General features: G+C 38.7%; 1 protein-coding gene across 5 annotated transcripts in view; it reads right to left on the bottom strand.

The window, feature by feature from the left end:
* The window catches only part of LOC126198572 (clathrin light chain), a 70821-nt gene that overhangs the window by 32339 nt on the left and 22884 nt on the right, over positions 1-15598 (bottom strand). For 2 of the 5 annotated variants that reach the window (XM_049935003.1, XM_049935004.1), the window contains exon 6: positions 14097-14294. The exons of 2 other annotated variants lie outside the window; for them this stretch is intronic. In XM_049935003.1, coding sequence (XP_049790960.1) covers positions 14097-14294 — 198 coding nt within the window. The remainder of the gene's footprint in view (positions 1-14096; positions 14295-15598) is intronic. One more of the 5 variants, XM_049935005.1, reaches the window with a different exon arrangement.

Raw genomic sequence — 15598 nt, 5'->3', positions numbered from 1 at the left:
AGAATCAACATATATACAATGCAGATTTCCAGGTTAAGCTTCATCTAAGGTTGTTTTCTGTCTTAACAAAAGGTTCAATGCTTTATACAATTGGCTCTAAGTGGAACACAATAGAAACATTTTGCTGCAGGCAGCTTTGTAAGGAAAAGATTGAGTTGACAGAAACAATTTCCATGTTTTGCAACAAATGCTTGCCTTACTAACAATGTGAAAGAATGAGGAAACTGAAGTAAGATTCTCCACCAACTGGAGAGCCAACTGCCCACAAATAGTAATTAACATGCAGAGCATTACAGCTGCAAGCAGTTTACAGAAAATCTTTGGGCATGTTCAGACAGTGACCCACTGTCAGAGACATCACTGCACAGCTTCTGGGCAGTCAAATGATTTGAGTTTGGTGAAACTAGTGCTCTAATGCTGTCTCTGCTCTGCACCTGAAATTGGGAACCACCAGTAACACAGATATTTAAACTTCACTAGTATGTTGTCAAAAATAACAGCTCAGCTGTAACGTGACTAGTGGATGTTTCCATAGCTTATGGTTTTTAGATATTGTCAAGATAACCAATCTACACAGCTGACAGCATTATCCAGGTAATAGTTTTAGTACAATGTAACATCAATAGATGCTACAGTGCAACAATACAATACAGTTCACTTTCTGAATGAAATTTATTCTTATTTAATGTAAGACTTCTAAAAATAAGTTATTTCTTCAAAGAAAAATTGCTGATATTGTATCAGCAATGGGAAAGAACAGAACTCACAAAATCAATAATACTTTTATTGGACCAATCGATATGGAAATTGGGTGACATCACAATTCATTTTGTTAAAGGCTACTGCTGATGCATATAAATTTGGAGAACACTTAGTTGTAAGATTATTAATATTCAATTATCACTGTATATTTAGCTGTATTGTAACAAATATTGTTAACCCTGTGGTACCCATGCCCACTGTGGTTGTGACAGCTGTTAATGCCACTTTTTTGCAATCAATTCCGAGGCTGCAAATGCACATAGCCCACTTCAGTGGACACTCCCTACTGGTACTGTGCCCTGCACGCATTTGCAGCCTTACGACTGATTTGAAACTCCAAATAAGTGACCATTAACAGCTGTCCACTGCAGTGTACATTAAAAAAGAACATAGATGAACTGGCAGCAAGGAAACACACTGATGGGCCAAAACATAAATGGCATTTTAGTCCACCCTTGACACAATCCAGCAGAAATTCTGCATGTCATCTATTTGATAAGTCCTTGGTAGGTTTCTCGAGACCATATAATAGAAAGAAACATTCCACATGGGAAAAATATATTAAAAACAAAGATTCCACGACTTACCAAACGGGAAAGCAGTGGTAGATAGACACAAAAAACACACAAAAACACATACAAAATTTCAAGCTTTCACAACCCACGGTTGCTTCATCAGAAAAGAGGGAAGGAGAGGGAAAGACGAAAGGATGTGGGTTTTAAGGGAGAGGGTAAGGAGTCATTCCAATCCCGGGAGCAGAAAGACTTACCTCGGGGGAGGGGGGGGGGGAGGGGAGAAGGGACAGGTATGCGCAAAGAGTTTGGGCAGAGATGTCAGTCTTTGCCTTTACAAATGTATGTGTGTATGTGTGTGTGTGTGTGTGTGTGTGTGTGTGTGGTTTTTTTATTGTGTCTACCAGCTCATTCTCATTTGGTGAGTCACAGCATCTTTGTTCAATTGCTAATCTGGTGACCACATAGCTAGCACCCAACAGTGTCCCATATGGGTTCTATCGATTTTAGAGAAGGGGAAACCTTTGGCTAAGACATCCACCAGTGCATTATCAAATGCTCCTCAAATAACTGTAGCATGGTTCTGATCTTGTGACATGGTTAGTTATCTTGCTGTAAGATGGTATCGTTGTGATGTTCTGTGATGAGACATGGACTTCTAATACCTTGTTGCCTACTCGTGGATTCACCATCCTTCAACCAGTTTCCACAGATGCTGACTACAGTAGCACATCATCCACTTACCAGCTTCACTGCTTCCGTAATGCTTGTTCCAAGGAACCATGCCATTATCTGCCCTTTCTCAAAGTCCCTTATACCAATGGATTTTCCCCTGTATCACTAGAATGATTCCCCATTGGGCTCTGCTCTGATCACATACTTTCCTTACTGTGTCATGTGCCCACAAGGATACCAGAAGTATTCAATGTAAAGGTTAGCAATGGTCAATGTTTTGGCTCACCAGTGTGTGTCCAGTACAGATCTTCTACATCTACATCAACAGATTAGTTTTCATCTAAATTAACACACTAAAAGCCACTAAATAATTGTAATGCCGAGTTGTGTAAGAGGCAGGAAGACAGGAGGGGGTGCACGTAGTACTTCATTCTTTGACTCTCAAACGGTGCAATTGCTTTCTTGCACTACATTCTTTATGGCTTGCTGCTCAATTATAGTGGTCTTATACTGACCAAATAAAACTATGTCTAACAGTTCATCTCATTTAAAATTTTCATTACCGAAAATGGTGGCGTGCAAACAAGTAAACAAAGTTCTCTATACATAATGTGTACTTGACACCAATTAACTTTTTTACATTTAGAGAATGTGATAAAGGTAATAGAGAAATTGTAGAAATGTAAAAATGGTTTCAGTCAAGGATATTGATTGTCATTGGTATGACTAGAATTGTGCAATGTTTGTGTAGCAAATGTGGTAATGTGGAACAGTGGACTTTGCTTAAACAGATAAGATGAACTGCATGAAGATGTACTACAGAAAATTGTTGGAGAATGTGATGCAACTCTCGAATGATCCACTAAAAGTGGTAAAGTGTGAACAAGGAGCTTCAAACGAAACAGGAAGAGTAAACACTACTTTTGCTCTAGTTCCTACAAATTCTGATCGAGTATGCCACTACGAAACAGACAAAGTTCTGTCCATGGACTATGAAAACATGTGAAAAAGTCCAACATAAAATACCAAAACAAAGAAATCTCATTCATGATGCAAACTGGATCTATGACTCCCAAATGCACACTTAACAGCATGAACTGTACAGACAGAAACCTGTAAATCAATTACAGAGGTAACAGCTACATAAAAAAAATAATAAGAAGAAGGGATTAACTATTTTATCTGCAACAAATTGGGAGGGACTAACCTTTATTACAGCAGAAATGCAGCTAGTACTGAGTTAAAGTACAACACTAGAATTATCACTACACAAACTGCTCAAGTATTGAAGGAATCAGTTAAGAAAGGGGCCAACTGTGTTACAACTAGCACAGGAAATTATGTTTTTCCATATTAAGAGTTGGCTAGCATCATGGGTACTAAAGAGAGTACTAGAAGAAACTATGCAAGCTTTTTTTGTTTATAGCATTCCTTACAGGAACTTTATGTTCAAAAAGAAAATAGCAGCATCAAACAAAGTTCAAGAAATGCATCTTGACATTTTCACAACCTAATAACTCATCCACAAAATTTTGGCAGTGCAGCTGCATACACGTTACTTCTTTTTCTAAATTTCAGTTGTATATCTGCCATCTTCAGAGCAAGGAGACGTACACTATAGCACTTATTCCATCATTTTGAACCACAGAAAACACAAATGGCAGCAAAGACTACTGTATTTACTCGAATCCAAGCCACACTCTAATCCAAGCCACACCTGAAAAATAAGACTCTAAATCAAGGAAAAAAAATTTTCCCGAATCTACGCCGCACCTGAAATTCGAGACTCGAAATTCAAGGGGAGAGAAAAGTTTTAGGACGCACCTGCAAATCGAAACAAAGTTGGTCCATTGTAATATGAGACAATTTAGGTCGAATGAATGACGATACAGCTACAGTAGTTTGGTTCGAGTCTTAAGCTTAGCAGTTAAGCTTTATCAGGTAGCCATTGCTATGTGTCAGGCGTTCTGTCCATATTTATACAGGTACCCTTCCTTTTTCACGTGCTTCGTCTGGTTTGAATTGATTGCTTATTTTTCTTTGATCTGATAAGTGCCGTTCTCTTTGTTACAGGTGTTTACGTCACTCTAAGCTGAAAATGCATTACTGTACTGTGTCATGCATTGTTTGTCGCATTCTGATAATGAGTGTTTATGGCCTGTCGCCACTCGCGGCATGGCTTGCTTTTATGCACACTACCACCACTTACAATTAAAATAAAAAAGAGCAATCGTCTCATTAACAAAACAATGGCAAGAGACTGCTATTTGTTGTTACTTACACTGCTGCTTTCTTTGATAATGATCAACAAGAACCAAATAATATACTGCATATCATAGAAGATGTTCTGACCGAGAGTTCAGCAAAAATTTTTCTCCATTTGAAAATCTTTGCAGACGCCTCTTTAGTACATTACATTCTGTACAGAAATTAGAGTCATCTTAGATTTAAAAATCTGGTCAATTGCCGTGCTTAATTTCTGACTATCACTATTAGGCATAAGAATAATATGAATATTAACATGACATGATGTGTATATTCTTCCGTGTTTGCCGTTGTCTCACTCAAGTTTCGTAGTTTATTAGGCAGACAGGATTTAAATGAGATAGCAGCAAACACGAAAGAATACGTGGCAAAATGTTTATATTCGTATTATTATTATGGTGAAGAAAATACTGCATGTGATTCACAATTAATAAAAGTTCCTATTAGCAACCATCTCTTCTCACAGGTACGAAAAAATTCAGAACGTAGAGTTGGCCATATTGACAAACATCCCAAACAGTCTTGCCAGTCTGATTTTCGTAGTACATTGAAATGCTGCTACATTCGAAGATGAACAATACGGAATTTGTATTTACTTCATTGGATAATGTATGAAAATGCAGTGGTCAAAACTAGAGGCGGAGAAAAAAGCTAGTCTTCCACCTTTTTTTAATTTCGGGCCATTCCATGCCAAATGGTCTAATATCGAGAAATGTTCCTACATGACCATCATAGATTTTACAAAATTGTTGAGGCTTTCGTGGCCACTTGTTGACGAACTGCCTATTGGCTTCTGTCTCTGGTTCTTCGGCCGACGTTCATCTAATGATTTTTCTGACGTTTCGCCAGCACGAGTGGCTGGCATTGTCAAAGCTTCACCCTCCATTGCCACCCTCCAGTTCACCACCGGCAATGGAGGGTGAAGCTTTGACAATGCCAGCCACTCGTGCTGCGGCCGAAGAACCCGAGACAGAAGCCAATAGGCAGTTTGTCATCATAGATTTTGATGAAATTTTGTATGAACATTCACACATGTTCTCAATGAACACTGGTAAAGTTTCAGTTTCAGAAATTCAATACTTGCAGAGATATAGTCACTTGTTTGAAACCATAGCACAGCTTCCAATAGTGCATCCTTGAATTTTCAGCAACTTTGAGATGAGATATCTCAAAGTATTTGCATGAAAGAAACAAAACTTTGCCATCTTATACAACTTTTAGAGCTCTTTAAAGTAAAATATTAAGAAAAGGATTTCTGAGCAATTTTCATATAGATAATTTGAAGCAAAGTTGGGCGATAAATAGCTGTTTAAAAACTGTGAGCTTTAGTTTTTTATATCTCCCAAAGTAATTATGGGATGTACATGAAACTTTGCACACCATAACTCACCAACACAAGGTCTTTGAATATAAAATTTCATTCTCGTATTGCTTTTCATTATTTCACAAATCTAGGGTAAAATTGACGATTTTTCAATAAGTGCTAAAAATGGGTATTTTTAGTCAAATTTTTCGAAAAAGTGTTTTCTCCAAACTCTTCTAAACTATGGTCATTAGAAAGAGCATATTCTAAACTATCTAGAAAATTGGATTTGGTTTTGCAATGCAAGCATATAAGGCCCTAAAAAGTAGCATCTTCAAAGAGGCGCACTGGAACTTTGAACACATTTTTCTGGCACTCAAATTATACCTGAAACCTTTTATTATGCCTAATAAATGTTTAGTAGTGCCTTGAATAATTGAAATAAAAAGATCTGGTAAATAGGCAATGAGACTGTCAGAAAAACTCTTCTCATTTGGGGGGGAAAGAAAGAGAGAGAGAGAGAGAGAGAGAGAGAGAGAGAGAGAGAGAGATCATAAAGAATCCAATTAATAATAGCTTCATATTTTTTGTACTTCTCAATTGTAAATATTAACAAGTTGAAAATTAAGACCTAATTTTTGGATTCAATTGTATAAAACATTTTTCCGAAAAAGAATCGGTTTGCTTGAATCATGCATCAAGTGAAGTAATTTAATACCTAGGTGTTGTAACCTGTGAATTTTTGTCTTAAAGTTATTAGGGAAACATGTGAAATTGGTTGGTTAAACATCTAAGAGTTTTAATTTTGTATTTAATCACACTTAAATGTGGTAAATACGTAACCACTAGTTTCACAGAGAAAATTCACAAGATTCACTGTTTATACAAAATATAATGGCAACAATTACTTTAACAATCAGATTGTGTCATTATTGGGAGCCTTGTTTGAACGATCAGTATTTCAGTGGTGTGTTTGCAGCATAGTGAGTGGGTTCTCTTGACTGAGTGTGTTTTAAGTGATTCGTAAGACCATCACCACCAATAAATTCATCCACTACCATTTGCTTGTGTCCAGTGTGGCCCAATTGGTATGTATCCATTGCTTAAACATGATAACTTCCTGTGGCTCATGATCTAGGAAATAGCTGGCAATTTCAGATGCTATAGCTTCGGGCCCAGGACACCTTTCACAGCGATGTAGCATGCACTGTTTAGAGTTCAAACTGCAAACTGCCTTGCTGAGAATCTCCTTATAATTTTCACATATACCAGCTCTGTTAAGCATAAGCTTAACATTTTGGTGAATTGCACAGACGCAAACTGCATGCATTCCAGCTGATCCTACTGTTACGCACCATTTGGGTCTAAGTTCACAGAACTTTGAGAACCCTGTTTCTGGACCATTTATATTCTTATAGATAACATGCATTTCCCGTAAATTGCAAAGTAACAATCTTTTCTGCATGTACGTCTTTCTATCTAAAAGTCTAACTGAAATACTATCATTTTTTCCAGGGCAACTTCTGCTGGTAATTTCCTGCTTTGCCTATTTTCGGGAAGTGCCAGAATGCCCTGCTCTGCCTTAAGCTTCCAGGCATTCTTCACTATTCTTTCGGACATGCCGAACTAAGCTGCTGTTTGTCCGACTGTCCAACTTACAGGTGCCAAGGTTAAAATTTGCATCTGTTCTTTATGAATTGCATTCTGCAGCTTGGCTTTCAGTTCAGTCAGCAAATGTGCATAGTCGGAACAGTTTCCACATTCCTTAATTTCACTAGCATCTTCAATTCTGCATCTACATCCATACTCCGCAAGCCACCTGATGGTGTGTGGCGGAGGGTACCCTGAGTACCTCTATCGGTTCTCTCTTATATTCCAGTCTCTTATTGTTCGTGGAAAGGAGGATTGTCTGTATGCTTCTGTGTGGGCTCTAATCTCTCTGATTTTATCCTCATGGTCTCTTCGCGAGATATACATAGGAGGGAGCAATATACTGCTTGACTCTTCGGTGAAGGTATGTTCTCGAAACTTTGACAAAAGCCCGTACCGAACTACTGAGCGTCTCTCCTGCAGAGTCTTCCACTGGAATTTATCTGTCATCTTCGTAACGCTTTTGCGATTACTAAATGATCCTGTAACGAAGCGCGCTGCTCTCTGTTGGATCTTCTCTCACTTCTATCAACCCTATCCCACACCACTGAGCAGTATTAAAGCAGTGGGCAAACAAGCGTACCGTAACCTACTTCCTTTGTTTTCGGATTGCATTTCCTTAGGATTCTTCCAATGAATCTAAGTCTGGCATCTGCTTTACCGACGATCAACTTTATATGATCATTCCATTTTAAATCACTCCTAATGCGTACTCAGAGATAATTTATGGAATTAACTGCTTCCAGTTGCTGACCTGCTATTTTGTAGCTAAATGATAAGGGATCTATCTTTCTGTGTATTCGCAGCACATTACACTTGTCTACATTGAGATTCAATTGCCATTCCCTGCACCATGCGTCAATTTGCTGCAGATCCTCCTGCATTTCAGTACAATTTTCCATTGTTACAACCTCTCGATACACCACAGCATCATCTGCAAAAAGCCTCAGTGAACTTCCGATGTCATCCGCAAGGTCATTTATGTATATTGTGAATAGCAACGGTCCTATGACACTCCCCTGGGGCACACCTGAAATAACTCTTACTTCAGAAGACTTCTCTCCATTGAGAATGACATGCTGTGTTCTGTTATCTAGGAACTCTTCAATCCAACCACACATTGGTCTGATAGTCCATATGCTCTTACTTTGTTCATTAAACGACTGTGGGGAAGTCAAGAAACACGGCGTCTACCTGTGAACGCGTGTCTATGGCCCTCTGAGTCTCGCAGACGAATAGCGCGAGCTGGGTTTCACACGACCGTCTTTTTCGAAACCCATGCTGGTTCCTACAGAGTAGATTTCTAGTCTCCAGAAAAGTCATTATACTCGAACATAATACGTGTTCCAAAATTCTACAACTGATCGACGTTAGAGATATATGTCTATAGTTCTGCAAATCTGTTCGATGTCCCTTCTTGAAAACGGGGATGACCTGTGTCCTTTTCCAATCCTTTGGAACGCTACGCTCTTCTAGAGACCTATGGTACACCGCAAGAAGGGGGGCAAGTTCCTTCGCGTACTCTGTGTAAAATCGAACTGGTATCCCATCAGGTCCAGCGGCCTTTCCTCTTTTGAGCGATTTTAATTGTTTCTCTATCCCTCTGTCGTCTATTTTGATATGTACCATTTTGTCATCTGTACGACAATCTAGAGAAGGAACTACAGTGCAGTCATTCTTTGTGAAACAGCTTTGGAAAAAGACATTTAGTATTTCGGCCTTTAGTCTGTCATCCTCTGTTTCAGTACCATTTTGGTCAGAGAGTGTGGATATTTTGTATTGATCCACCTACCACTTTGACATAAGACCAAAATTTCTTAGGATTTTTTGCCAAGTCAGTACGTAGAACTTTACTTTCGAATTCATTGAACGCCTCTCGCATAGCCCTCCTCACACTACATTTCGCTTCGCGTAATTTTTGTTTGTCTCCAAGGCTTTGGCTATGTTTGTTTGCTGTGAAGTTCCCTTTGCTTCTGCAGCAGTTTTCTAACTCGGTTGTTGTACCACGGTGGCTCTTTTCCATCTCTTACGATCTTGCTTGGCACATACTCATCTATCGCATATTGTACGATGGTTTTGAACTTTGTCCACTGATCAACACTATCTGTACTTGGGACCAAACTTTTGTGTTGAGCCATCAGGTACTCTGTAATCTGCTTTTTGTCACTTTTGCTAAACAGAAAAATCTTCCTACCTTTTTTAATATTTCTGTTTACGGCTGAAATCATCGATGCAGTAACCGCTTTATGATTGCCGATTCCCTGTTCTGCATTAACTGTTTCAAATAGTTCGGGGCGGTTTGTCACCAGAAGGTCTAATATGTTATCGCCACTAGTCGGTTCGCTGTTTAACTGCTCAAGGTAGTTTTCAGATAAAGCACTTAAAAAAATTTCACTGGATTCCGTGTCCCTGCCACCCGTTATGAACGTTTGACTCTCCCAGTCTATATCCGGCAAATTAAAATCTCCACCCAGAACTAAAACATGGTGGGGAAATCTACTCGACATATTTTCCAAATTGTCCTTCAGGTGTTCAGCCACAACAGCTGCTGAGCCAGGGGGCCTATAGAGACATCCAATTACCATGTCTGAGCCTGCTTTAACCGTGACCTTCACCCAAATCATTTCACATTTCGGATCTCCGTCAATTTCCTTCAATACTATTGCACTTCTTCGCTACAAACATGCCTCCCCCTTCACTGTACAGCCTATCTGTGCGGTATTCATTCCAATCAGAGTTTAGGATTTCATTACTGTTTACGTCTGGTTTGAGCCAACTTTCTGTCCCTAGTACTATATGGGCATTGTGACCGTTTATTAATGAGAGCAGTTCTGGGACCTTTCTATAGACACTCCTGCGGTTTACTATTAGCACATTAATATTGTTATTCCCTGTGGCATTTTGTCTACTCCTACCTTGCCGCGTCTCAGGAGGCGTCTTGTCGGGCCTAGGGAGGGAATTGTCTAACCTAAAAAACCCGCATGTGCATTCCACACGTACTCCGCTACCCTTGTAGCAGCTTCCGGCGTGTAGTGCACGCCTGACCTATTCAGGGGGACCCTACATTTCTCCACCCGATAGCGGAGGTCGAGAAATTTGCACCCCATATCTCCGCAGAATCGTCTGAGCCTCTGGTTTAAGCCTTCCACTCGGCTCCAAACCAGAGGACCGCGATCGGTTCTGGGAACGATACTACAAATAGTTAGCTCAGATTCCACCCCGTGAGCGAGGCTTTCCGCCTTCACCAATTCCGCCAACCGCCTGTGCGAACTGAGGATGACCTCTGAACCCAGACAGCAGGAGTCATTGGTGCCGACATGAGCAACAGTTTGCAGTCGGGTGCACCCAGTGCTCCCTATCGCCGCCGGCAGGGCCTCCTCCACATCTCGGATGAGACCCCCCCGGCAAGCAGACAGTGAACACTGGCCTTCTTCCCCAACCTTTCCGCTATTTCCCTAAGGGGCTCCATCACCCGCCTAATGTTGGAGCTCCCAATAACTAATAAACCCCTCCCCCCATGAGCCTGCTCGGACCTTGCTGAAGGAGCAGCCACATGTCCACTCACAGGCAGAGGGGTCGATGCCACATGGTTTACTCCCATTGCATTTCCAATTTTGTTTTTAATCACATTTTAAGCCTTTTGAATTTTCTTCTTCACATATTGGGGCTTATCTCTGTAGCTTACTGTTCTCTTCAGGGGTGAAATACCGACAGACAATAAGCTACTATTTAATTCTTCTTTTGGTGTAAAGTCCCCATCAGAATGTGATGATGAGGCTGATAAAGCTTCGTCCAAGTGTTTATTTAAGGTAGTCCTGCAAGCCGGACAAATTTTCTGACCTGCCTTTGTTATTAACAAGCTGCTTCTTCAACATATCAGAAACCTTATTAGCTGTTTCAGTATCAAGAGTGTGAATTCCTGCCTTAACATTGATTCACCTTCCCAAAGGGATTGAAGCATTTTTTTGTAACCTCTCATATTGTGTCAATAACAGGGCTTCATGGTGTAGACAAACTTGAGAGGTATTGTCCAGCTTTGCTTCAGAATGTGAGACCAACAACTCTTTTTTTCCTCATCACTAAAATCCACAAACCATTTTAAAGCAGCTTTTTTGACAAAGCAAGTGACATGACACTTTGTTCCACTATCTCCTTGCCCAATTGGCAGGAAGGTATGCTGTTCCTTTCTGCATCCACCTCTAATCAGTAAGTAAATAATGTATTTGGCCTCTAAGTGCAAATTATAATTTGCTTAAATTTCAGAGAAATTGCTACTGAATGAAATTATACACAATGTATAATACCAATGAAAAAATCTAGTAAGAGATATATGCTATAGAAGACACAATCAAAACTAATTTTTTGTAAATTAGATTACAAACTTTGATGGTATTACCAATCACTTAACAAGCCACACTCAGTCAAGAGAACCCACTCACTATGCTGCAAACACACCACTGAAATACTGATTGTTCAAACAAGGCTCCCAATAATGAAACAATCTGATTGTTAAAGTAATTGTTGCCATTATATTTTGTATAAACAGTGAATCTTGTGAATTTTCTCTGTGAAACTAGTGGTTACGTATTTACCACATTTAAGTGTGATTAAATACAAAATTAAAACTCTTAGATGTTTAACCAACCAATTTCACATGTTTCCCTAATAACTTTAAGACAAAAATTCACAGGTTACAACACCTAGGTATTAAATTACTTCACTTGATGCATGATTCAAGCAAACTGATTCTTTTTCGGAAAAATGTTTTATACAATTGAATCCAAAAATTAGGTCTTAATTTTCAACTTGTTAATATTTACAATTGAGAAGTACAAAAAATATGAAGCTATTATTAATTGGATTCTTTATGATCTCTCTCTCTCTCTCTCTCTCTCTCTCTCTCTCTCTCTCTCTCTTTCTTTCCCCCCCAAATGAGAAGAGTTTTTCTGACAGTCTCATTGCCTATTTACCAGATCTTTTTATTTCAATTATTCAAGGCACTATTAAACATTTATTAGGCATAATAAAAGGTTTCAGGTATAATTTGAGTGCCAGAAAAATGTGTTCAAAGTTCCAGTGCGCCTCTTTGAAGATGCTACTTTTTAGGGCCTTATATGCTTGCATTGCAAAACCAAATCCAATTTTCTAGATAGTTTAGAATATGCTCTTTCTAATGACCATAGTTTAGAAGAGTTTGGAGAAAACACTTTTTCGAAAAATTTGACTAAAAATACCCATTTTTAGCACTTATTGAAAAATCGTCAATTTTACCCTAGATTTGTGAAATAATGAAAAGCAATACGAGAATGAAATTTTATATTCAAAGACCTTGTGTTGGTGAGTTATGGTGTGCAAAGTTTCATGTACATCCCATAATTACTTTGGGAGATATAAAAAACTAAAGCTCACATTTTTTTAAACAGCTATTTATCGCCCAACTTTGCTTCAAATTATCTATATGAAAATTGCTTAGAAATCCTTTTCTTAATATTTTACTTTAAAGAGCTCTAAAAGTTGTATAAGATGGCCAAGTTTTGTTTCTTTCATGCAAATACTTTGAGATATCTCATCTCAAAGTTGCTGAAAATTCAAGGATGCACTATTGGAAGCTGTGCTATGGTTTCAAACAAGTGACTATATCTCTGCAAGTATTGAATTTCTGAAACTGAAACTTTACCAGTGTTCATTGAGAACATGTGTGAATGTTCATACAAAATTTCATCAGAATCCATGAGGGTCATGTGGGAGTGTCTAGACCACTTGGCATGAGGTCTTACTGACACAGAGGTCTTGGTACCAGTATTTATCTTTGTGCCTGCAAAGCATGCCTGTGTAACACTACATATATTCGACAGCAGAACTTAGTTGTGACAGCACCTACCAACATTTTTCAGAACTTCCGCTTACTTTGCACTCTATTCTAAGCTGCAGGTGGTTTTTTGGATTACAAAAACCAGATAAAAGTGCGGCTTAGATTCGAGTAAATACAGTAAGCATAAATTGAGTCTGACTGCATGATCAATCCACTCTGGAATTCCAATGTATCATTACCAGCACTGAAGCGATGTCTTTCCAAACCTACTGCAGAAAGTGCTGGATTTCATGATTTGTCTAGGCTGAAACCACTATCTTTGTTAAAGTTACTCATAAATAAATTTCAACTGCTTCTATTGGGCAGATGACTTACCACATAGCAAGGATGCATGGAACACTGTAGGTACACCCAGCTCTTACAGCCCAATAAATCAGCTGTTACAGAGCACTGTACTGATGTCTATTTCTCAATGCATCATGACAATATGTAAATTTTAGTGTTTGCTTCACCTTTTTGGGACTCTGGTGAAAGAATCAGATGGCATCCTTCTGGTAAACATTTTAATTAAAGATAGTGTTTTGACCTAGACAAATCATGGAATTTGGCACTTTCTCACAAAGATGTTACTACAACACAGCTAATGACACATTGACATCCCAACATCTATCTACTGCATAGCCACATATTCAATTTCTGAATACTCTTTGCCATCATCAATCAGTGTATCTGGTTTTTTTTTCCCTCTGCAATTTAAAATGATGCTGCAAATACTGCAGCTCACCGTAGCTTCTGTAGGCTCACCCAGAAGATAGCAGAAATATATGCACCCAAAATATTACAGACAGAAGAAATAAAGCTTACATGACTGCACTCCTGAAATTTCAGTTCATGAACATTCGAAAAGATTTGCAGGAGAATACAGCACACAATGTCTGTCAAAGTGACAAGTTATTTGAGGAACTTATTTACCAACCAGACTACATCTTGTGTCAACATATATTACAGGTTATTATGGGTAACACCCTAAGTGAAAAGCACAATAAATAATCACAATGCCTGCAAAGCCTACAGCTGAAGCACTATCAACCCCCAAAATTAGTAGAGGAAGAATTACCATCACTAGCCATAGAATCATCAACAGCAGAATCTATTACAGAGGCAAAACCTTCAGCAGCAGCTACAGAGCCATCACACTCCACAACAGCACCTCTGTCTGTGGCAGCAGTTTCACCATCATCACATGTAGCAGAGTCGTCACCACCACCAGCGTAATTATCAACATCAAGAACAGCAGCTGCAGCATCTTCACTACCTGCATGTCCATAACAATCATCATCATCATAAGCAGCAGCAATTGCTGCTGCTCCTCATCCAGAAAAAGGCAGAAGTAGTGGCCCATATGCATGAAGGACCAGGATTTTTTTAAACACAGGAAGCAAAGAAAGTAAGAAAACTTTGATGTAAACAATCCGATTAAAAAATAAATTACATTGAAACATTCAGAATGTGTGAAGTAAATTATGAAGTAGAAATTTCACTGACAGCTGAGCTACCACATGTTTCTATTACAGAGGATGGTCTGAAAGAGAATGAAATTAGTATTTGTTGTGTACAGGATTACAAACAATTTCAATTTCTGCAAGCTTTAAAGGGGAGTTGCAGGGTAATTAAGTAGCGAAAGCTGCTATGAAAGTACTGGAAGGAAGTGTGATATTAAGTCTGTATTGATCACTTAGCTAAAAAAGTGTTCTGAAAGAACTACAATTTTTTGATAAGGCTATCAAGGAAACATGGGCACCCGCCACAGGGTAAGAGGAGGGTTCCAACAAACCCCTCCCCCAACTCTCAAGGAAAGGAAAAGGAAAGTATAGTGTGGTTAGGCTTTTTCTTTCAAGAAAAATTATTTAAAAGTCAAAATTGAACAGGTTTTTAACAAGGTCAGAAAGGAACTCTTAAGTTGCCATTCATCTTCCATAATACTAATACTTCATGGCTCCAGGTCTAACCCCCCCCCCCCCCCCCCCTCCACAAAGTATCGTATCGTATGGGTGCCCCTGATAGTAGGTGATCTAAACGTTAATATATTAAAAGACAGTAGCTATAAAAGAAGCTTTTATAATTACTACCTACAAGTTGATTGATACCTTAAATACTAATATACCTCAGAGTAAGGGAACAGTGCAGATAATAAATTCAACTATCAATGATTGTGATCAAGTAGCTGAAATATCCAGAAGCAACATCAGCTCTAAAAATTACACTGCTGAAGTGAGAAAATATAAGTAAACTACTAATATCACAAAAAAGCTGAAGACTGGAGCAATAGAAATTATTAAAGATTTGAATGCTTTTATTCCACATTAGATTACTACAGAGGTATTAAATGCCCCATAATATGCAGAAATCTAACTATAAAAAAAATACTAAAAAACTGATTACACACAGTAAATGTACGTAACAATTCTGTGATGCTTCAGAGAAGTGAAAAATTTGATACCTTAACAATCTTGCACAAATAAATTCCAAAAACTTAATATCCCAAATGGCCCCAGAATATATCTTTACAACTACTGTGAAATTGGGAAACTACACTGCTATATTGTTCAGTTGGCGGGG

This window comes from Schistocerca nitens, chromosome 8, assembly GCF_023898315.1.
Source record: "Schistocerca nitens isolate TAMUIC-IGC-003100 chromosome 8, iqSchNite1.1, whole genome shotgun sequence".
NCBI classification, from domain to species: Eukaryota; Metazoa; Arthropoda; class Insecta; order Orthoptera; family Acrididae; genus Schistocerca; species Schistocerca nitens.
This window is presented reverse-complemented; position numbering and strand designations above follow the sequence as displayed.